General features: G+C 44.4%; 1 protein-coding gene across 3 annotated transcripts in view; it reads left to right on the top strand.

Moving 5' to 3' along the window:
* The window catches only part of KNTC1 (kinetochore associated 1), a 736,750-nt gene extending 730,431 nt beyond the window's left edge, over positions 1-6,319 (top strand). For all 3 annotated transcript variants that reach the window (XM_063964446.1, XM_063964444.1, XM_063964445.1), the window contains one exon: positions 5,918-6,319. In XM_063964446.1, coding sequence (XP_063820516.1) covers positions 5,918-5,944 — 27 coding nt within the window. In that variant the 3' untranslated portion in view covers positions 5,945-6,319. The remainder of the gene's footprint in view (positions 1-5,917) is intronic.
* The last annotated feature ends 18,833 nt before the right edge of the window (positions 6,320-25,152 follow it).

The following is a 25,152-nucleotide window of genomic DNA, read 5'->3' as shown; positions in this document are numbered from 1 at the left end:
TTTCAACTGGGTCGTTTCCTACATTTTCTGCAAGCAGGATTGTCTATGGGCCTAAAATTAGGATCCATTAAGGTTCAAATTTCGGCCCTGTCGATCTTCTTCCAGAAAGAACTGGCTTCAGTGCCTGAAGTTCAGACGTTTGTCAAAGGGGTACTGCATATACAGCCTCCTTTTGTGCCTCCAGTGGCACCTTGGGATCTCAATGTAGTTTTAGGGTTCCTAAAATCACATTGGTTTGGACCACTTGCCACAGTGAATTTGAAATATCTCACATGGAAAGTGGTAATGCTGTTGGCCCTGGCTTCAGCCAGGCGCGTATCAGAATTGGCGGCTTTATCCTATAAAAGCCCTTACCTGATATTTCATTCGGATAGGGCGGAATTGAGGACTCGTCCTCAATTTCTCCCTAAGGTGGTTTCAGCGTTTCACATGAATCAACCTATTGTGGTACCTGTGGCTACTAGGGACTTGGAGGACTCCAAGTTGCTGGACGTAGTCAGGGCCCTGAAAATATATGTTTCCAGGACGGCTGGAGTCAGAAAATCTGACTCGCTGTTTATACTGTATGCACCCAACAAGCTGGGTGCTCCTGCTTCTAAGCAGACGATTGCTCGTTGGATTTGTAGTACAATTCAACTTGCACATTCTGTGGCAGGCCTGCCACAGCCAAAATCTGTAAAAGCCCATTCCACAAGGAAGGTGGGCTCATCTTGGGCGGCTGCCCGAGGGGTCTCGGCTTTACAACTTTGCCGAGCAGCTACTTGGTCAGGGGCAAACACGTTTGCTAAATTCTACAAATTTGATACCCTGGCTGAGGAGGACCTGGAGTTCTCTCATTCGGTGCTGCAGAGTCATCCGCACTCTCCCGCCCGTTTGGGAGCTTTGGTATAATCCCCATGGTCCTTACGGAGTTCCCAGCATCCACTAGGACGTTAGAGAAAATAAGAATTTACTTACCGATAATTCTATTTCTCATAGTCCGTAGTGGATGCTGGGCGCCCATCCCAAGTGCGGATTGTCTGCAATACTTGTATATAGTTATTGTTACAAACAAATCGGGTTGTTTATTGTTGGAAGCCATCTTTTCAGAGGCTCCTACGGTTATCATACTGTTAACTGGGTTCAGATCACGAGTTGTACGGTGTGATTGGTGTGGCTGGTATGAGTCTTACCCGGGATTCAAGATCCTTCCTTATTATGTACGCTCGTCCGGGCACAGTATCTTAACTGAGGCTTGGAGGAGGGTCATAGGGGGAGGAGCCAGTGCACACCAGCTAGTCTAAAGCTTTTACTTTTTGTGCCCAGTCTCCTGCGGAGCCGCTATTCCCCATGGTCCTTACGGAGTTCCCAGCATCCACTACGGACTATGAGAAATAGAATTATCGGTAAGTAAATTCTTATTATTTATTTCATTAAAGCCCAAGGTTGGTATCCAATTACTAGTGCTGTCACAGGACAGGTTACGGTGGGAATCCTCACCCACGGTGGACAAGGCCCTTACGCGCTTGTCCAAAAAGGTGGCCCTACCGTCCCCGGACACGGCGACCTTAAAAGATCCTGCGGATCGCAGGCAGGAAACTACCTTAAAATAAATTTATGCGACTATGGGAGCCCTGCTCAGACCGGCGGTAGCGTCGGCATGGGTGGGGAGCGCAATTGCAGCACGGGCAGATAACTTGTCATCTGACATGGACACCCTCGATAAAGACAGTGTTTTGTTGACATTAGGTCACATAAAGGACGCAGCGTTATATATATGAGGGAGGCTGCGAGAGATATTGGGCTCTTGGGTTCAAGAGCAAATGCCATGGCAATTTCAGCTAGGAGGTCACTGTGGACCCGCCAATGGACTGGGGATGCTGACTCCAAGAGACTTATGGAGGCTTTGCCTTACAAGGGTGAAGTTCTGTTTGGGGAAGGCCTTGCGAACCTGGTTTCCACAGCTACCGCGGGTAAGTCGTCTTTTCTGCCTTACATTCCCCCACAGCAAAAGAAAACACCTCAATCCCAGATGCAGTCCTTTCGGTCTCATAAATTCAGAAAGGGGCGCGGTTCATCCTTCCTCGGTAGAGGTAGGGGAAAAAGAACACCAGTTTTGGCTAGTTCCCAGGAACAAAAGTCCTCCCTGACCTCTACCAAATCCACCGCATGACGCTGGGGCCCCGCTGCGGGAGTCCGCACCAGTGGGGGCACGTCTTCAGCTCTTCAGCCAGGTCTGGGTTCATTCGGACTTGGGTCCTTGGGTGATAGGAATTGTGTCCCAAGGCTACAAACTGGAGTTCGAAGAGGTGCCTCCACGCCGATTTTTCAAATCGGCCTTGCCAGCTTCTCTCCCAGGGAGAGCAATAGTTTCGGTGGCTATACAAAAGCTGTGTCAACAGCAAGTGATTATCCAGGTTCCCCAGTTGCAACAGGGAAAGGGGTTCTATTCAACCCTGTTTGTGGTCCCGAAGCCGGACGGTTCGGTCAGACCGATTCTGCACCTAAAATCCTTAAATCTATATTTGAAGAGATTCAAATTCAAAATGGAATCTCTCCGGGCAGTGATCTCCAGCCTGGAAGGGGGGGATTTTATGGTGTCACTAGACATAAAGGATGCATACCTTCATGTCCCTATATATCCTCCTCATCAGGCGTTCCTGAGATTCGCTGTACAGGATTGTCATTACCAGTTTCAGACGTTGCCGTTTGGGCTTTCCACGGCCCCGAGAATTTTCACCAAGGTAATGGCAGAAATGATGGTACTCCTGCGCAAGCAGGGTGTCAAACTTATACCGTACTTGGACGATCTCCTGATAAAAGCGAGATCAAGAGAACAATTACTGAAGAGCGTGGCGCTCTCTCTGAGGGTGCTACAACAACACGGCTGGCTTCTAAATTTGCCAAAGTCGCAGTTGGTCCCGACAACTCGGCTGTCGTTTTTGGGCATGATTCTGGACACGGAACGGCAGAGGGTTTTTCTCCCAGTGGAAAAAGCTCTGGAGCTCCAGAACATGGTCAGGGTTCTGCTGAAACCAAAAAGAGTGTCGATTCATCAATACACTCGAGTGTTGGGAAAGATGGTGGTGGCCTACGAGGCCATTCCGTTTGGCAGGTTCCATGCAAGAACTTTTCAGTGGGACCTACTGAGCAAGTGGTCAGGGTCCCATCTCCAAATGCATCAGATGATAAGCCTGTCCCTCCAGGGCCAGGATTTCTCTCCTGTGGTGGCTCCAGAGTGCTCACCTTCTAGAGGGTCGCAGGTTTGGAATTCAAGATTGGGTTCTCGTGACCACGGACGCGAGCCTCCGGGGTTGGGGAGCAGTCACACAGGGAAAAAAACTTTCAGGGAATATGGTCAAGTCAGGAGGCTTGTCTGCACATAAACGTGCTGGAATTAAGGGCCATATACAACGGCCTGAGACAGGCGGAGCATCTCCTTCGCAACCTACCCGTTCTGATCCAGTCAGACAATATCACAGCCGTGGCGCATGTAAACCGCCAGGGCGGAACAAGGAGCAGAGCAGCAATGGTGAAGGCCACCAGGATTCTTTGCTGGGCGTAAAATCATGTAAGCGCTCTGTCCGCGGTATTCATTCCGGGAGTGGACAACTGGGAAGCAGACTTCCTCAGCAGACACGATCTCTATCCAGGAGAGAGTGGGGACTTCATCAAGAGGTCTTTGCAGAAGTGACAAGTTGTTGGGGACTCCCTCAAATAGACATGATGGTGTCACGCCTCAACAAGATGCTTCGGACATATTGTTCCAGGGCAAGGGACCCTCAGGCAATAGCAGTAGACGCGCTAGTAACACCGTGGGTGTATCTAGCGGTCTATGTGTTCCCTCGGCTTCCGCTCATCTCAAAAATATTGAGAATCATAAGAAGAACAAAAGTTCAGATGATACTCATTGTCCCAGATTGGCCTCGAAGGGCCTGGTATCCAGATCTTCAGGAAATTATCACAGAAGATCCTTGGCCGCTTCCTCTCAGAGAGGACCTGTTACAACAGGGGCCGTGTGTGTTCCAAGACTTACCACGGTTACGTTTGACGGCATGGCGGTTGAACACCAGATCCTAGCTAGGAAAGGTATTCCAGGGGAAGTCATCCCTACTCTACTTAAAGCTAGGAAGGAAGTAACGGCGAAGCACTATCACCGTATCTGGAGGAAGTATGTGTCTTGTTGTGAATCCAAGAATGCTCCTACGGAAGAATTCCAGCTGGGTTGTTTTCTCCATTTTCTACAGACAGGAGTGGATATGGGCCTAAAGTTAGGTTCCATTAAGGTGCAGATTTCGGCCTTATCAATATTCTTTCAGAAGGAATTGGCCTCTCTTCCAGAAGTACAGACTTTTGTGAAAGGAGTACTGCACATCCAACCTCCTTTTGTGCCCCCTGTGGCACCGTGGGACCTGAACGTGGTGTTGCAGTTCCTTAAATCACATTGGTTTGAACCACTTTACACTGTTGAGTTAAAATTTCTCACTTGGAAAGTGGTCATGTTATTGGCCTTGGCATCTGCAAGGCGAATGTCAGAATTGGCGGCCTTGTCCCACAAGAGCCCCTATCTGATTTTCCATGTGGATAGAGCGGAATTGAGAACACGTCCACAATTTCTACCTGGTTTCGTCGTTTCACATGAACCAACCTATTGTAGTGCCGGTGGCTACGGATGTCTTGGAGGAGTCCAAGTCCCTTGATGTAGTCAGGGCTTTAAAAATCTATGTAGCCAGAACGGCTCGTATTAGGAAAACAGAGGCTCTGTTTGTCCTATATGCGGCCAACAAGGTTGGCGCTCCTACTTCCAAGCAGACTATTGCACGCTGGATCTGTAACACGATTCAGCAGGCTCATTCTACGGCAAGATTGCCGTTACCAAAATCGGTGAAGGCCCATTCCACTAGGAAGGTGGGCTCTTCTTGGGCGGCTGCCCGAGGTATATCGGCATTACAGCTTTGCCGAGCAGCTACTTGGTCGGGTTCAAACACTTTTGCAAAATTCTATAAGTTTGATACCCTGGGTGATGAGGACCTCCTGTTTGCTCAATCGGTGCTGCAGAGTCATCCCCACTCTCCCGCCCGGTCTGGAGCTTTGGTGTAAACCCCATGGTCCTTACGAAGTCCCCAGCATCCTCTAGGACGTAAGAGAAAATAAGATTTTAAACCTACCGGTAAATCTTTTTCTCCTAGTCCGTAGAGGATGCTGGGCGCCCGTCCCAGTGCGGAATAAATCTGCAGTACTTGTACATAGTTACTGATGTCGTTACACGAGAGTTGTGTACGGTTGAGATCAGACTGTTGCTGATTTCTGTTGATCATGCTGTTAACTGGTTTAGTTATATACCATGTTATTCGGTGTGTTTGTGGTGTGGGCTGGTATGTATCGCACCCTTTATTAACAAAATCCTTTTCCTCGAAATGTCCGTCTCCTCTGGGCACAGTTCTATAACTGAGGTCTGGAGGAGGGGCATAGAGGGAGGAGCCAGCTCACGCCCATTAAAAGGTCTTAGAGTGCCCATGTCTCCTGCGGAGCCCGTCTATACCCCATGGTCCTTACGGAGTCCCCAGCATCCTCTACGGACTAGGAGAAAATGATTTACCGGTAGGTTTAAAATCTTATTTTTGAGTCCACAGACTGACCCATTTTTGGCCGAAAACGCATATGATCTGGGTTAAGTTCCCGGACCCATGTGTTTTCACACAAAAAACGGGCTTTGAGAGCACGCAAAACATAATCCCTGATAAGTGCTGGATATCGGGGCTAATTGAATAGCCCCCAGGGGATCCATGAGCCGCTGTAATTTACAGTGGCTAATTGGATACCACCCCAAGTCTGCTGCACACTGTCCAAGAAAATTCTTTTTACCACACGATGTTACAGTTGCTTTGTACCAGTATTAATGTTTGTATTTAATTATTATTTATTGTTTTTAAAACAGGGATTTCTAAGTGAACAAACATCATAAACAAAGATGAAATAACCCATGTTGGTAAAGACTGTGTATTTATTAAAGAAGAAACAAGAAGTCACTGACTAAGAGGTTACTTAACCTGTGGTTATTTTGGTGTTTGGTGCTCCAAGAAGAATAGAAAATTAAAATCAGCAGTTCTGTTTTGTTGGCACAAATATCTTGTTTGCAGTCACAGTAGGGTTAGTTTAAAATGTGGATTTTGCAAAAGTAATATGGTCTGTACCCATTTATTTTTTTCTTTAATTTTATTGTAATTAAAAAAAAATGTCAATTCGGCTCACTATTTTCACTGTATTAACTAATTTTGTGCTAATGAAAATAGTATCCTGTATTATTCCATTGTTTAAAATAAAATATATTAAAATTTGTCATACGTGTGTGTTTTGCCTATCCAGGAATTTGGCATTGGTAGACTTTTGGTGAAAAGTTCAAATGTCATCATTTTTTTTTTTTTTTGTGTGTGATGATCAGTTTAAACCGTTAATGAAATTGCATGTTTAATTACAAAATAATAACACATGATACATTCCCTTTAGATCAAAATAAAGTTCCAAAGCTCATGTTTGTACAAAAAAGCATCCCTAGTAGGTTTTAGGGTTTGTTTGTGTGTTTTTTTTTTTTTTTAAGTTTCTTAAGTATATATGACTAGGGAAGGGACATGCATATTACTTTTTCCTTTTATATTATTTTGTCATGCATTTTAGTAGAGGAAAAACTAAACTTAATTTAGAACTGACAATTAATTTGATGCAGTACACTGCAACCCTGTTTTATCAGTTGCAGAATAACCTATGCTTTATATGATTTCTATTCAAGTCCAGATCCATTTTCATGATAAGTTGAATCGTTCAGTGAATGAACAGTTAAGGGAATTCTCTCATTTAAGAAGGTGGTGTATGTAGAAAATACAAAGTCATTATCACTATGTCTACTTTTAAAATGTTGTTTAACTACTTAGCTGACTATTATTTTGTTTTTTTTTAAACTACCCCTACCCACCCTTCCTCTTCCCAAGATATTACCAATGTGTGAACATAGAAAGGGGCACATCCAATTAGGTACAAGGTTTTGCTCACCTAAAAACTTGCAGACCTTGCACCCAAATTTTGGTTACCGCAGATATGCGTACTCCCGATATCTGCGGTATCCAATAAAAAAAAAAATTTGGTTGCAGGTTTTTTTTGTTAGTAAAATCCCGCGGAGAGAAAAAAAATGCGACTGGATACTTACTTGTGTGTTCTGGACTCACCAGTGGTCTCCAGGGCTCCCTGTCAGCTCCCCCTCCATCCACTGTATAGGAAAATGCTTGGAGGGGAGAAGGATGCTGGGAGATGTAGCTCTCCCTGCTGCTGTTCCCAGACACACATGGCACATAGGAGGGTCACAGGGGTCTCACGCATACTCGCACACACCGCTGCTGCAGCCTGTCAGGATCTGGAGGAAAAAGACAGTGCTGCAGAAGGAGAGTAATTAAGGACTAATTAAGCTAATTAGAAACTTCCAATTGCTTAATTAGTCATTTGGGGGTGAAACAAATTCTGCTTATTTTTCCTAAAAATAAAGATTTTAGGAAAAATTAGTTGTGTTCAGAAGGTGCCATCCCCCCCTTCCCCAAATAAAGACAATCAAAACCCTGCACCCAATTGAATACCAAAAATATTGCATCTGTTGAAAAACCCCTATTGGGTGCCATATTTTTTTTTGTAAACTTGCACCTTATTGGATATGCCCCATAGTCAGTGAATGAATACAAATGTCTAAATCCATCTAACACAAAAAAAAGACTTCAAAGCTTAAAATGAGCCTCTTGTTATTATTGGCTGAGAAGTTTAAAACTTATGGTAATGCATTAAATGTGAAAATGATCATTCACTGACTGATTCATCCTACTTTGATGTGCTTAACACTGGTGCTTGTTTTTATTGTGCTTTGGTTTTTTGCAAAAATTGCATGTGCAGTTTACTACCGCTTGAAAAGCAGTACTTGAAATATAAATTGCTAAAGGATTAAGAACACTGTTAAAATAAGTAAGTGTCAGAGAGGCTGCAAATGCTAGACTTGACAGGTTAAATAATTTGCACATCGTTAAATGTTTGGAAATGACAACTAATATCGTGCACACTGTACAGGGAAAAAAGCAGAAGATAAAAACAAATGCCACAAATATCATGGATTTAATAGTCCTCTCAATCTTTCCACGCTTGTCCTTGTGTCGTTTGAGCTGTCTTACAATGCCTATTGTACAGAGAAAAATAATAAATAGAGGAACTATGAGCTGAAGAACAAAAAAAACATAATGCCAAATTATAATACCACTACCATTCCAATTCATGTCAAAACTCTCGCAAAGCGTTTTGTTGGTTATCTCGCCTGTTAGTAAATGCGATGTTGATAAAACGTAGACATTCAGTAATATGACAATACCCCATAGTGAGACTGTGATGACCAGACCCCAAGGGATAGTCTTCATCATGTTAATCCTGTGATGAGGGTGGACAATCATGAAATACCTGTTTACCACCACCAATGTTAAGAAGAAAATGCTTCCGGTTCTATTGAGAGAGAACATGAAGAGCATAATCCTGCAGGGTATGTCACCAAATGTCCACTCTTTACCACGCAGTAAGTATTCCCCTCGAAAAGGAAGACCGGCAATGAGCAGCAAATCTGCAAGCGATACATTGAAGAGATATAAGGTGCTGGTGTTCCAAAAACGGATGCAGAAACAGAAGACCCATAGGACTACACAGTTACCAATGAATCCAGGAATGAACTCCACGAACAGCACTATTCCCAGGACTGGTGACCATTCAGGTTCTTTAAAGAAGCACAATGATGATGTGTTCATAGTTACTAAAAGAGAGGGAGAAATGTGCTGTGCTTAATAAATGTTTAGCTTGTGAGCAAACAAATACAGGAAATGCTATTTCTGCTCTAATAGCACTGATGATCTAAGAGAGTGGCAGATATGCTAATGACCACTTAGTACACTTATTGCTGATATAATTAACCGCTCTCAAAGGTTTATTCCAATTTGATCCAAGGTTATCTGCTCTAAATTCATAAGACCAATAATACTTATTAACTTACTGTATATGAAGACAGACTTACATATATAAAAATAATAGCACATATGGTATAATGCATTCTATTCTTTGTTACTATTTTTTTATACTACGCTTGCCAATCTCATCACTGCGCTCACTATCAACCCAGCTCATTAATAAAAAGTGGCTTTATCAATTAAAGAACACACTTATCATTGCTGTAGTTTTCAATCAACCTGACACCTCTAAACCATTTAATGTGGAAGTGGATGCTTCAGGAGTAGGGGTGGTGCTGTGTCAACAAGGAGATGATGGTCAACTTCATCCATGTGGATTTTTCTCATGAAAATTCCTTCCTGTACAGATGAATTATGCCAGAAGTGAAAAATCTTTTAGATATGAAACTATCCCTTCAAGAATGGACGCAGCTATTGGAGGGGAATGATTTCCTGTCACCATTTTAACTAATCACAAAAATCTTCTGTATCTAAAGTCAGCACAATGTCTAAATCCTCGTAAAACTCGTTAGTCCCTCTTTTCTAGATTTGAATTCCAGGTGATATTTCGTCAAGGGGACTGTTATCAAAAAGCCAAAGCCTTGTCTTGCTCCATGGATTATTATTGTTCCATGTCAACTGAAGATCCTATTATCAGCCCACTTTCTATTTTGTTCACTGCCACCAGTGCTACTCCTCCCAGGGGTAGACTTTTGTCACTAAGAGTCTTCACAAGAAACTTCTGCACTTTTCTCATGCATCTCGATTTGCCGGCCACGGTGACATGCCCAAGACCCAAGAATTACTTTAGCAAACTTACTGGTGGCCCAAATGACATAAAGATGTAAAAAAGTATGTGTCCGCATGTCCTACATGTGCTCAACATAATTCTTCCTGACAAGCTCCAGAAGTCTTCTTGATTCCCCTATCTGTGTGACTTGTCCCCTGGACCCATATATCCATGGACTTTGGTGTCTACTTACTAAGCCATGGGTAGTCATTCCGAGTTGTTCGCTCGCTAGCTGCTTTTAGCAGCATTGCAAACGCTAGGCCGCCGCCCTCTGGGAGTGTATCTCCGCTTACCAGAATAGCGAACGAAAGATTAGCAGAATTGCTACTAAATAATTCCTTGCAGTTTCTGAGTAGCTCCAGACCTACTCCTAGATTACGTCACAAACACGCCCTGCGTTCGGCCAGCCACTCCCCCGTTTCTCCAGCCACTCCTGCGTTTTTACCTGGCACGCCTGCGTTTTTTTAGCATACTCCCTGAAAACGGCCAGTTTCCGCCCAGAAACACCCACTTCCTGTCAATCGCACTATGATCACTTGAGCGATGAAAAAACGTCGCTCGAGCTTGTGCAAATCTCCAAAGTTTTGTGTTAAATTACTGAACGCATGCGAGCTGCGTACCATGCGCATGCGCATTTTCCACCTAATCGCTCCGTTGCGGAAAAACCGCAACGAGCGAACAACTCGGAATTACCACCATGGAGAGAGAGAGAAAGTGTAGGGAGATAAATACCACCCAATCAGCTCCTAACTGCCATGTTACAGGTTGTGTTTGAAAAAATGAGAGCAGCTGATTGCATGGTGCTTGATCTCTCTCCAATTACTAAATAAACCCCTTTATCACAGATTTGCCACCTCCCACTCATTGCACCATTTGTGCCATAGTTGACCACTGTTCCAAAATGTCCCACTTTGGCCCTTTACAAGGACTTCCTTCAGCTCTTCTTCTAGCTTAACTGTTTACTGAAAAGAAAATGTTTGCCTACATGGATTTCCAGAGTAGATTATTTCAGATCATTAAGTTTTGTATGTGGCAAAAGTCCGGCCTACACTTTATAATGCGTTGAAAGTCAAACTCAAGTCCGCAAACGAACAGAGGGTAAATCAAGATTTAGAAGCTTTCCTACGAGCTATGCATCCTACTCTCAAGACAAATGGTCCAAATTCAAACCCTGGCCTGAGTTTGCCTACAACAATCTTTACTATACTTAGGGGGTGATTCAGAGCTGATCGTAGATGTGCTAAAATTATAACATTTACGAGCAGATTCTCTGATATGCAGGGGGATGCCCAGCACAGGGCTAATCCGCCCCACATGTCAAGCCCTACCCACCCCCCACACCAACAGCGTTCTAACGCTGTTGGCACGTCCCCTCCCACCCCGCAACTGCCTCTGCCTGTCAATCAAGCAGAGGCGATCGCACCAGTGAGATGCTTCATTTTTGGATTAGGCCCTTAGTCTCCTCCATTCTACACAGTTTAGAGACACCATCCCCGAGTTCATTTATTTTCTCCACTTCTGAAATCTCCCAATCTGGATTCTGATTCTTCACATTGTCAGTTTACTGAAAATTGGAAGAACATTCGCAATCCTCTGTTTCAGACTTCTAAGCGTTACACATTGTTCGCAAGAAATTGTGGCAAGAAAAGAAACTATTTATTTGTTAAAATACCTGCGTATAGAATCTGAGATTAAAGGTTCCTTCAATGAAGTTTGCAACTTGATTCATTGATCTCTCCAAATTTTTAAAGTCATTAATCCCATAGCATACAAGTTAGTTTCCACTGGGTTCTCATTGCGTTACACATTTCTCTACTCAAGTCTCTAATCAATAGGTTCCATTCCGGCATTTCCAAGTCTCCCTGTGTACAAACGTTGTGTAGAGTACGAGGTCAAGAGGATTGTGGATACTCGTCCTCTTCAATATTAAATTGACTGGAATGGCTATAGTCCTGAACAGAGGACCTGGATCAATGACACTGGTGTTCAAGCTACAGCTCTCATCCGCAACTTTCATCAGAATTTTCCTTCCAAACTGCTGTGATGTCCACTGGCGACCCAAAGGGGGGGTGGGTACTGTCATGTGATGGTCTCTGGCTCCCTCTTACCAGACCCAGCACTGTGGCTTCATCTCGTGGGATACGCCCACAGGCCACTGCAGTAAGGAAACCTAATGAACTCCATTAGCTGTTGGTGATTTGGTGCCCATTCCATGCTTCTGCACTACGTGGACGCCACAATGTTGGATTTATCAGCTGACTTTGGTTTCTCCCAATATCGGGGGTCATTACGAGTTCGTTCGCTAGCAGAATTTAGCAGCATTGCACACGCTAGGCCGCCGCCCTCTGGGAGTGTATCTTAGCTTAGCAGAATTGCGAACGAAAGATTAGCAGAATTGCGAATAGAAAATTCTTAGCAGTTTCTGAGTAGCTCGAGACTTACTCCTACACTGTGATCAGCTCAGCCCGTTTCGTTCCTGGTTTGACGTCACAAACACGCCCTGCGTTCGGCCAGCCACTCCCCCGTTTCTCCAGACACTCCCGCGTTTTATCCTGGCACGCCTGCGTTTTTCCGCACACTCCCAGAAAACGGTCAGTTTCCGCCCAGAAACACCCACTTCCTGTCAATCACACTCCGATCACTTCAACGATGAAAATTCTTCGTTCGGACGTGAGTAAATCTACTAAGTTTTGTGCTAAAATACTTGGCGCATGCGCACTGCGTACCATGCGCATGCGCATTTTTGCCTTAATCGCTCCGTTGCGAAAATCGGCAACGACCGAACAACTCGGAATGACCCCCATCTGGAGGACTAGCTTCAATCTATTCAGAGGCACCAATGACTTATCACGGACCTTTTTAAACCACTGACTTGCAACTGCTCATTGGCAGTACAACTTGTATCTTACCAGTTCCTGGCTCCTGTATCAGCAATGCTGATTCCTGTTTGGATTACTGAATCAGCTGTCTGGTGCACCTTCTGTGGTGCATGCTCAAGGTCCGATCAGTTTGCTGTTCTCTGCTTCAGTATCTCCTAGCTTATTTTTGCCTGCAATCCAGAGCAGTCCCCAAACTGCCAATCAGCTCCAGCTTGCAGATGCTGTGCAATTAACCACTGCTGTTCTGTTCCAGTCTTCTAATCATTTTCTCAGCCAGTACCTGCATGCGTTATCATTCAGTCTGCACAGTGTACATCTATTACCTATGTCCACCATTGTTAATCTACAGACTGCACAACGTTTACCAGTGTGTGAATACCATTCATTTCCTGCAGAGCCTACTCCTGTACGCCTGATTGCAAGTGCCTGCTTCCATTGCAGGGTAGGATATCCGTTAATGTCGGCTTAGTGTTTCATTCTGACTTCCATTTTTGTTCAGTTCTGATACTCTAAGATTAGCTACTGTGATTTTCTGAATGATCAAGAGAGTCCTAAAACCACCTAATTTCATTCACTCCAGCCCCAACCAGTCTTGCCCAGTGGTCCAACTCCACAGTCCAGACAAAACACAGATCCTGACAGTATGAAGTCTGAGTGATACACTTGCCACCCAGCAGTTGAACTATGTATTGCAACTTAAAAATATATAAGCAAATACAGTTGGAGAAGAATCGCAAACTGTATGAATCTGGCGCTGAGCAAAACAGCTGGCTAGGCTGAAATACAGATTGAGAAACAAACAGAGAGAATGCTCTGCGCTCCAGAAATCACTCAAGATTAATTAATTAATCAATTAAATGCAGTCTATGCATTGCAACTTGTCAGGATTCTGTTAGCATGTCATGAGAATGTATCAGCCTCTGTCTCGTGAAATTTTCTATACGCTAGAAAGACATTAATGTAAGTACTTTTTGAAAAGACATAGGGCCTAATTCAGACCTGATCACCGCAGCAAGATTTTTCTGTAATCGGCAAAACCATGTGCTCTGCAGGTGGGGCAGATATAACGTGCAGAGAGTTAGATTTGGATAGGGTGTGCGTTTTCGCACATCAGCCGATCAGGTCTGAACTGCACATGCCAGACAGGCGACAGCTGTCTCAGCCCTGCGATCGCCTCTGCCTGATTGACAGGCAGAGGCGGTCGCTGGGCGAGCCGGCGGCATTTGGGCGCCGTTTAGGGGGGTGCGGTCCGGGCAACTCAGGAGTGCCCGGACCATTGGGGGGGGGGGCGGCGGCTGAATGACGTCACATGCAGCCACTGCGAACCTCACAGCGACGAGTAGCTCTCCTGCCAGAGCGCAGGAGCTTCGCTGGCAGGGAGCTACTCTTCCAGTACAAAAGCCTCACTGCTGTGCAATGCTTTTGTAATTGTGCGGGGAGGTCGGGCCTGACATGCGGGGCGGGCGTCCCCCAGCATGTCTGTATGACTGATCGTAGATGTACTAAATGTAGCACATCTACGATCAGGTCTGAATTAGGCCTATAGTTCCCTTTGTTTACTGCACATGATACTTGCGTATAACACTTCCTTATATCAGAAACCCCCCTCTTATGAAATGAATACTTGTTGCATACACTTTGAATATTTTACCCTAACCCAATACCACTATGCTTAACATTTATAATGACCCCATTCTTCCCTTAACCGAAGTAAAACTATTGTCTTATAAAGCTGAGCCTTTCAACCTTGCTTGACTTTGTAAAAAAAAAAAAATCAGCTGTAATTGACTATCACATGATATATGGTTCCTGATCTAATGATTAATGGAAAAAGACTTTAAGCTTTAGGCTTGCTCAAACTTTACATTTTTGCACATTCCAGTTATGATGCGCCACTGGACATCATTCAGCAGCGGGCATTTGGAGAAAAATGTTATATCCTATTCACTGGCAGCCTCCAATTAGCCAATTTATAAAATGGTATGAGCCATGAGTGACTGTATGACTGATACCAAAAATATTCTGGTAGGTCAATTGGATCCCAACACAAATGGAAAAAGACCGGATTTAGGTTGAAACGCATTGGTGTTCTGACTGCTTGTACTACTTGGGACCTGAAGGAGGTACAGCTCAGTAGGGGGAGCTTCTTTAAAAAGACCCCTATATGCTTTGTTATGTGCCTACCCTAGAAGGTTGCTTTTGGTACGCATGTCTTTGGCTTTTATATATTTTAAAAAATAAATGTGAAACGGTACACACTATGGTCTTTCCACCTTTCTGTTTTGTATAAATTCACCCAAAGAGGTCGTTAGAACAAAGGTGTGGGTCTTTGGCCAAGAGGATGTATCATTAGGATTGAAGGAACCAGAGAATCCCTGTGGATGAAGTGACTGCTATTATCGAGTGACTGAATCATTTGATGGACACAACCAACAGGTTTTTGGAACTATGCACTAACGGTAACCTATTGCTCAATTAGTTCAACTATTTCATAACTGTATTTAAAATTATTCTGGATTCTAATAGACTACGTTTAAATTCACCTTTGAAAAGTGTGCAGGAATCATTAAGAATTATTGTGTTGTCCTTTTTTGTGGATTGGTGAGATCCACATTTGTTTCCAGCAGCCTTTTCATCAGCAAGGCACGCTAAGTATATTGTTCTTTATCTAGGGCATATAAATTGTGTAAACGCTGATTTACATACAGAACTAAAAGCAACACTTTAAAAAGACATTTCATACACTTTAAATGAAGCCGCTGCTGCCGCTATACTTAATCCACAACCTACGTACTTATTACACCATTAGCGTACAGAGTCCCGTACCGTGTACGGACTTTGCGTACAAACGCCGCGCTGACTGTACAAAGTACACGCAGCGCGTACACACCCAAAGATACACCGTGAATCCTTAACAGCTATGCATGCGATAGTAATACACTTTAAACCTTAGCAGGGAAAGGAAAACACGACACCAGATTGTATTTAAACTGCTGGGTTCCGACACCACAGCATATTATTACTGAAAGGGGGATACAATAACAAAGCAATACATTACAAGAGAATAATGGCTACAGTCAATGGTACAAACTTGTTTGGATTTCTCCGCGCTACCCAGTCTGGTCCTCGGTCATCTAGATAGATAACTTTGAGAGTCTTGTGTGACCAGGCCTGCAGCTGGCTCCTTTTATACAATCTTCCAAAACTTAACACAATGGATACTGTAATCTCTTTGTCCATTGGACACAGGGATTGTCATTTACAGTACAGGAGAGGTCATAGGTTGGTTTGAATAGGTGGGCGATGTCTGTTCAAGATGCACTTGTGGGTGGTCTCCTCTGGGTTCCTGCCGCATACCTAATGTACAGTAAATACAGTTTATATCTATATTCTGCTCCTGCACATAACTATTCGCAGGAACGTGCGATCTTCTGCAAACCAACACCGGAATATTACCCTTAAAATACCCTACAGTTGGTTACCAAACACCACCTTATAACCTTGTTCTGTCCCCTCCTATCCTGTAAAGGTGAATCCCTTTGTTCTGATACCATTTAAACTGTTGTAACTTGCTGGTGTGATGCGAGGAGACTGTACATTGTGCACTATTTGGATCAAATATGTCATGTGTTTTGATAGCTTTTCCATGCGTCCACAAACTCTACCGTAAATACCCATACCACGTGCTAATGCGCAGGACCGCGGGAGCGACCATACGCAAATTGAGAATATGCGCACGCACAGCAGAACAAGTACACGCACGGAGGCCATCTGTGTGTAGTTTGTACGTGATGTGTGTACTGCAATATTTTTCGACTTTCACAGTCCACCCTTTGGCAGTCACCAATAACTGCCACTACCTAATCAATAAACAGAAAAATATCTACACAATATCTACAAAAGTTTGGATGGTCGGGAGAGAGTTGTAGGTGGGAAATATGACCTAGTGGGATAGTAAAAGCATGTATGTATGAATCCATGTCTGAGGGGCATGTATCATCGTGCCGTATATGTTCTACATAAGCTTTGAGGTATTGTGAAATATACATTAAATCCTTCTCATCCCATATTAAGGGTCTGTAAATGGGCCAACAAACACTACCGAGCTCTTTTCGGCTTCTTGTTCCAACAAATTTAGTTGATGATACATGGATGGGGAAACATATGTGAGTGCTAGTATATGTGGATATCACCTGTCGACTATGTGTGCCATTAGCTGGAGGTTGCAGAGATGAAGATAAGACACACATATATAAAAATACATTCACATTAACATTTTGGGTAGGGCTGATGTCTTTTCCGGATGGATGTATCTGGGCAGAGGGGAGACAAAAGAAAAACGGGTGAAAGAAACAGGCCATGAAATTCATTTGCAATCCTTATCATAACACTGTCTCTATGGATGGGTCATAATTTAAATCTGCTGCTATAACAGCGCCCTCGCTCCTTAGACTCATCAAATTTGTGCCGATTTGAACACACCTAAATATCGAACCAATAAATATGACGACTCCGAGGATACAAAAGAGAAACTTCCCCACACTCATAATGACATTCTGAGCCCACTCTCCTAAACCTGAGAACCATTTGTGTGGGTTCAACCATGAGACCCAGCCGGTCAGTTCATTACTCACAGTCGCTAAGGTAAGGTTGTGCTTCCTCCTGAACTCCCACTTCAACTGCAAGATATCGTCCATCTTTTGATCGATAATCTCCGTTGGGTCGTCAGTGCTGTTTGTAATATAAGTACAGCACTTCACGCCATATTGAGTTGCCAGGGTAACACAGTACCCACCTGTCACGGCTGTGACATAATTAAGGACCATTCTGTGCTGAATCAGTTCCTTCTTGTAAGCTTGTAACTCCCTTCCCGTATACCTGAAGGTGTCGTCATACATCTCAGTAATATTATCTATCAAGTTCGCTAGCGCATGGATATAGCTATAATTTATAGTTCCTCTGGCAGTACGGGTTATGTCTAATGCGAGAAGGAACTGAATCCCGGTGGATTCGTGGATCAAATCAGAGGCTGCGTGCTCTGCCCTATCTATGAGGTGTCTCTTGATGATGTGTTCGTAGTGAGTATGAGTATAAGGAGCCTGAGCACTGCGGTGAACGTCTTTCATTTTATCATGGGTTATGGTCATGACCTCTGGTAGTACTCTCCTAAATATAACACAATCCCTCTGAGCTCAGGGCAAGCCACTTGTACGCCTTCCTCCCACATATGAAATAGGCATCATCTGGGAGAACATAGGGGACAAAATATAACATCACCATATTACAAATTTTCCAAGTAAAGAAACCGATCCCTAGTTCTCCCATCTGCTCAGTACAAGTATCTGGCTGGATGATATGAGCACAATACCCTGACGATACTTTTCCAACCCACATGGTCTTGCTTCCACGAGTATACCTATACCGGAAATACCTCCCACTGTTGGCTATTTGGCGTGCAAGTTCAGAGTCTATGGGTATCCTATCAGCTCTGTATGAAAAGGTCATTGTCTGGTTATTCCACGTCACTTCGCAATTTCCTGGTTTTCGGTAATTGGAAATATTAAAACTAGAGATGAGCGGGTTCGGTTTCTTTGAATCCGAACCCGCACGAACTTCACTTTTTTTTTCACGGGTCCGAGCGACTCGGATCTTCGGCCTTGCTCGGTTAACCCGAGCGCGCCCGAACGTCATCATGACGCTGTCGGATTCTCGCGAGACTCGGATTCTATATAAGGAGCCGCGCGTCGCCGCCATTTTCACACGTGCATTGAGATTGATAGGGAGAGGACGTGGCTGGCGTCCTCTCCATTTAGATTAGATTTAGAAGAGAGAGAGAGAGAGAGATTGCTGTGATACTGTAGATTAGAAGAGAGTGCAGACAGAGTTTAGTGACTGACGACCACAGTGACCAGTGACCACCAGAGACAGTGCAGTTGTTTGTTTTATTTAATATATCCGTTCTCTGCCTGAAAAAAACGATACACAGTCACACAGTGACTCAGTCTGTGTGCACTGCTCAGCCCAGTGTGCTGCACATCAATGTATTGTATATAAAGCTTATAATTGTGGGGGAGACTGGGGAGCACTGCAGGTTGTTATAGCAGGAGCCAGGAGTACATGATAAATAATATTATATTAAAATTAAACAGTGCACACTTTTGCTGCAGGAGTGCCACTGCCAGTGTGACTAGTGGTGACCAGTGCCTGACCACCAGTATATTAGTAGTATTGTATACTATCTCTTTATCAACCAGTCTATATTAGCAGCAGACACAGTACAGTGCGGTAGTTCACGGCTGTGGCTACCTCTGTGTCGGCACTCGGCAGGCAGTCCGTCCATCCATAATTGTATTATAATATATACCACCTAACCGTGGTTTTTTTTTCATTCTTTATACCGTCGTCATACTAGTTGTTACGAGTATACTACTATCTCTTTATCAACCAGTGTACAGTGCGGTAGTTCACGGCTGTGGCTACCTCTGTGTCTGCACTCGGCAGGCAGTCCGTCCAACCATAATTGTATTATATACCACCTAACCGTGGTTTTTTTTTCATTCTTTATACCGTCGTCATACTAGTTGTTACGAGTATACTACTATCTCTTTATCAACCAGTGTACAGTGCGGTAGTTCACGGCTGTGGCTACCTCTGTGTCGGCACTCGGCAGGCAGTCCGTCCATCCATAATTGTATTATAATATATACCACCTAACCGTGGTTTTTTTTTCATTCTTTATACCGTCGTCATACTAGTTGTTACGAGTATACTACTATCTCTTTATCAACCAGTGTACAGTGCGGTAGTTCACGGCTGTGGCTACCTCTGTGTCGGCACTCGGCAGGCAGTCCGTCCAACCATAATTGTATTATAATATATACCACCTAACCGTGGTTTTTTTTTCATTCTTTATACCGTCGTCATACTAGTTGTTACGAGTATACTACTATCTCTTTATCAACCAGTGTACAGTGCGGTAGTTCACGGCTGTGGCTACCTCTGTGTCGGCACTCGGCAGGCAGTCCGTCCAACCATAATTGTATTATATACCACCTAACCGTGGTTTTTTTTTCATTCTTTATACCGTCGTCATACTAGTTGTTACGAGTATACTACTATCTCTCTATCAACCAGTGTACAGTGCGGTAGTTCACGGCTGTGGCTACCTCTGTGTCGGCACTCGGCAGGCAGTCCGTCCAACCATAATTGTATTATAATATATACCACCTAACCGTGGTTTTTTTTTCATTCTTTATACCGTCGTCATACTAGTTGTTACGAGTATACTACTATCTCTTTATCAACCAGTGTACAGTGCGGTAGTTCACGGCTGTGGCTACCTCTGTGTCGGCACTCGGCAGGCAGTCCGTCCAACCATAATTGTATTATAATATATACCACCTAACCGTGGTTTTTTTTTCATTCTTTATACCGTCGTCATACAAGTTGTTACGAGTATACTACTATCTCTTTATCAACCAGTGTACAGTGCGGTAGTTCACGGCTGTGGCTACCTCTGTGTCGGCACTCGGCAGGCAGTCCGTCCAACCATAATTGTATTATAATATATACCACCTAACCGTGGTTTTTTTTTCATTCTTTATACCGTCGTCATACTAGTTGTTACGAGTATACTACTATCTCTTTATCAACCAGTGTACAGTGCGGTAGTTCACGGCTGTGGCTACCTCTGTGTCGGCACTCGGCAGGCAGTCCGTCCATCCATAATTGTATTATATACCACCTAACCGTGGTTTTTTTATACCACCTAACCGTGGCAGTCCGTCCATAATTGTATACTAGTATCCAATCCATCCATCTCCATTGTTTACCTGAGGTGCCTTTTAGTTCTGCCTATAAAATATGGAGAACAAAAAAGTTGAGGTTCCAAAATTAGGGAAAGATCAAGATCCACTTCCACCTCGTGCTGAAGCTGCTGCCACTAGTCATGGCCGAGACGATGAAATGCCAGCAACGTCGTCTGCCAAGGCCGATGCCCAATGTCATAGTACAGAGCATGTCAAATCCAAAACACCAAATATCAGTAAAAAGCCTCTTTTTTTCTTTGCGTCATGTGCTGTTTGGGGAGGGTTTTTTGGAAGGGACATCCTGCGTGACACTGCAGTGCCACTCCTAGATGGGCCCGGTGTTTGTGTCGGCCACTAGGGTCGCTAATCTTACTCACACAGCTACCTCATTGCGCCTCTTTTTTTCTTTGCGTCATGTGCTGTTTGGGGAGGGTTTTTTGGAAGGGACATCCTGCGTGACACTGCAGTGCCACTCCTAGATGTGCCCGGTGTTTGTGTCGGCCACTAGGGTCGCTAATCTTACTCACACAGCTACCTCATTGCGCCTCTTTTTTTCTTTGCGTCATGTGCTGTTTGGGGAGGGTTTTTTGGAAGGGACATCCTGCGTGACACTGCAGTGCCACTCCTAGATGTGCCCGGTGTTTGTGTCGGCCACTAGGGTCGCTAATCTTACTCACACAGTCAGCTACCTCATTGCGCCTCTTTTTTTCTTTGCGTCATGTGCTGTTTGGGGAGGGTTTATTGGAAGGGCCATCCTGCGTGACACTGCAGTGCCACTCCTAGATGGGCCCGGTGTTTGTGTCGGCCACTAGGGTCGCTAATCTTACTCACACAGCTACCTCATTGCGCCTCTTTTTTTCTTTGCGTCATGTGCTGTTTGGGGAGGGTTTTTTGGAAGGGACATCCTGCGTGACACTGCAGTGCCACTCCTAGATGGGCCCGGTGTTTGTGTCGGCCACTAGGGTCGCTTATCTTACTCACACAGCGACCTCGGTGCAAATTTTAGGACTACAAATAATATTGTGAGGTGTGAGGTATTCAGAATAGACTGAAAATGAGTGGAAATTATGGTTTTTGAGGTTAATAATACTTTGGGATCAAAATGACCCCCAAATTCTATGATTTAAGCTGTTTTTTAGTGTTTTTGGAAAAAAACACCCGAATCCAAAACACACCCGAATCCGACAAAAATAATTCGGTGAGGTTTTGCCAAAACGCGTTCGAACCCAAAACACGGCCGCGGAACCGAACCCAAAACCAAAACACAAAACCCGAAAAATTTCAGGCGCTCATCTCTAATTAAAACACAATAAGGACCTGTCTACATGATACTGGTGGAGCTTCAAACTAGGGGGCCTAGAGATATTGAATTTCTTGTCCACCGGTCTCCCACCCCGCAATTTGAGTACCTCATCTATTGCTAAAGGGTATGGTACTAATTCTGACTTGCTCTGACCTTGAGGTACTTGTGAGCACACCCAGCATTCTGTCTTGTTTAAGACCTTACCCACTAGTGAGTGGTAATCACTCAACGGATGACGCTCCATGTTGATATTAAGGTTGGACTGGCATCTCTGGATGCTCCCATCCTCTACTATATTCTCACAATTCCTACAAATACAATATTCCTCAGACAATAACCCCTCACAGTGCCTCCGAGCTCCCTGACTACCAGAGCGCTTACTGATGCCAGCCTTTACTAAAATGATGTGCTGCTCCTGAGATCCTACAAATTCATACTCGCCATCAGAACCCATTCCAGATCCCTGCTCGATCTCTCTGGGACCCTCACCAAAACAAACTGTCCTAAACAAAACCAGAATTACTAACAGGAACCCTAAATGCAGTCTCTTGTGATCGATCCATTTCGTTAGGGGAAAGGAGGAAAATAAGGAGAAAAAGAAAGGAAAATGCAGGGGGAGGTGAAAAAAGAAAAATGGTGCGACAACCGTTCTAGATCTTGTTACTCTCTGTGCTCAGATGCCCTTCAACAGTCCTGCTTCTCAACTTTCCCGGAACAGACACTCCAGTGATACGAGATTCTCTACACTCTGCTCTTTGTCACGAGTTCTCTCCGGGTCAGCGACCTTCTTGCAGTGGGACGAGTGGACCCAAGTCTCTCTTTCGGCGACCTTCAATGCTGTCGTGCTGGTTAACAAGACTTGGTATTGTCCTTCCCACCTGTCTATGAGGCAACCTGAACGTAAGAAATTTTGAATCATCACATAATCCCCAGGCTCAATGTCATGATAATTACTGTTCGGTAGGTCAGGTATCACCAGCTTTAAATTTCTTTGTTGATTTCTCAGCTGCTGGCTCATCCCAACCAAATATTTCACAGTCACTTCATTATTACATTTCAAATCATCTTGGGGGTCTATCATTACGTGAGGTTGTCGACCAAAAAGAATTTCAAAGGGTGATAAGTTAAGGGGAGACCTGGGAGTGGTTCTGATGCTGTACAACACTAGTGGCAAGGCTTCTGGCCACGACAATCCAGTTTCAGCCATTAATTTGCTCAACTTGTTCTTAATAGTGCTGTTCACTCTCTCTACCTTTGCACTTGCCTGTGGACGGTACGGAGTATGCAGCTTGCTATTAATTCCCATCAGTTTGCACATGACCTGAAAGACTTCACCTGTAAAATGGGTACCCCTGTCACTTTCAATTATTCTAGGGATACCATATCTACACACAAATTCCTGCACAATTTTCTTTGCAGTGAACGTGGCAGTACTTGTGGCAGCAGGGAACGCTTCTCCCCAGTTGGAAAATACATCAATACAAACTAACACATTTTAAATTCCTACAGGGTGGTAACTGTATGAAGTCGATTTGTATTACCTGAAAAGGTCCGTCTGTAGGAGGGATATGGGATGGCTCTGTTGGTATTGTCTTTCCAATATTCTTCCTCAAGCAAATAAAGCATGTCATTGCTCTCTTACCTGCATGAGAAGAGAATCCTGGTGCACACCAGTAGGTTCTTACCAATTTGCCCAGATGAGTCAGACCGTGTGCCGCCTCAGCTAGGCTTGGAAGATATGCTCTGGGGGCCACCGGCTTACCTTGTCCACCTGTCCACAGTCCTGAGGACTCCTGGCCATACCCCTTTGCCCTCCAGACTGCCTTATCCTGTAGGGAACACAAATTTTGCATTTCGATTAATTGTTGTGTGTTGATCGTGTTAAATGTCATCAGTGATGTGATGTGCATTTGTATGGGGGTGCTTGCTGCTGATTTAGCAGCTTCATTTGCCCGGCTGTTACCAAGTGAAATTGGGTCTTGGTTGTAAGTGTGTGCTTTGCACTTGATAACAGCCACTCTGTCTGGTTCCTGTATTGCTGTCAAAAGCCTTTTGATGTGGGATGCATGTGCTACAGGTGTGCCAGTTGCCGTCATGAAATTTCTGAGGCGCCATAGGGCCGCGAAATCATGCACTACTCCAAAGGCGTACCTAGAATCTGTGTATATATTAGCTGACTTACCCTTGGCCAAATCACACGCTCTGGTTAGGGGCGACCAGCTCAGCAACTTGTGCTGAGTGCGGTGGGCCCAGGGGTTCAGCTTCTATGATACCTTCGTCATCTACAACTGCATATCCAGTGCACAAGTCTCCCGATTCTGTCTGTCTGTGGCAACTACCGTCAGTGTAGAAGGTAAAGTCTACTCCTTCCAGTGGGTTGTCACTGATGTCAGGTCTCGCTGTGAAAGTCTGATTCAGGCATTCCATACAATCATGCGTATCAGTGTCTGCACTAAATCCTCCTTCACCAACATTCTCATCCTCCACCCTTTGTGCCTGTCCAGGCACATTTGGCAAGTAAATTGCAGGATTTAGTGAGCTGCATCTCTTAATGGTGATGTTTACCGGGGCCATCAGTGATAATTCCCACTTTGTAAACCGAGCAGATGAGACATGTCTGGTTTGGGCTGAGTTTAGTAAGGCTGATACTGCATGAGGTGTATGAATGGTCAGGTCATGTCCTAACAATTCGTCCTCGCTTTTACTTACCAGCAAAGCTATCGCTGCAACACTTCGCAAGCAAGTGGGGAGAGACCGCGCTACAGTGTCCAACTGTGCACTGTAGTAAGCTACCGGTCTGCTGGCATCACCATGTCTCTGAGTTAAAACCCCTGCCGCGCACCCTGCACTTTCTGTACCGTACAATTCAAAGGGCTTCTCATAATCTGGCATACCTAATGCAGGTGCCTGTGATAGGCACTGTTTGAGTCTCTCAAATGCAAGTTCGTACTCATCTGTGTGCGAGATCCGTTCTGGTTTGTTCGAAGAGACCATTTCTTGCAAAGGTAAAGCCAGTATAGAGAACCCTGGAATCCAGTTTCGACAGTACCCACACATTCCAAGGAAAGTGCGGATCTGTTGCTGCGTTTGTGGCAGAGTCATGTCGCGAATCGCCTGTATTCTATCAGCAGTGAGGTGTCTAAGTCCTTGAGTCAAGCAATGTCCCAAATATTTGACCCTGGTCCGGCACAACTGCAACTTATCCTTTGAAACCTTGTGTCCCGTTTGGGAAAGATGAAACAGAAGCTGTTTCGTGTCTTTCAAGGACGATTCGAGTGAGTCAGAACACAACAATAAGTCATCGACATACTGTATTAGTACTGATCCACTCTCAGGTTGAAAGGATTGTAAACAGTCATGCAAAGCCTGGGAGAAAATA

This window comes from Pseudophryne corroboree, chromosome 1 (assembly GCF_028390025.1).
Source record: "Pseudophryne corroboree isolate aPseCor3 chromosome 1, aPseCor3.hap2, whole genome shotgun sequence".
Taxonomy (NCBI): Eukaryota; Metazoa; Chordata; class Amphibia; order Anura; family Myobatrachidae; genus Pseudophryne; species Pseudophryne corroboree.
Note: the sequence above shows the minus strand (reverse complement) of the source record. Positions and strands in the feature narration are given on the sequence as shown.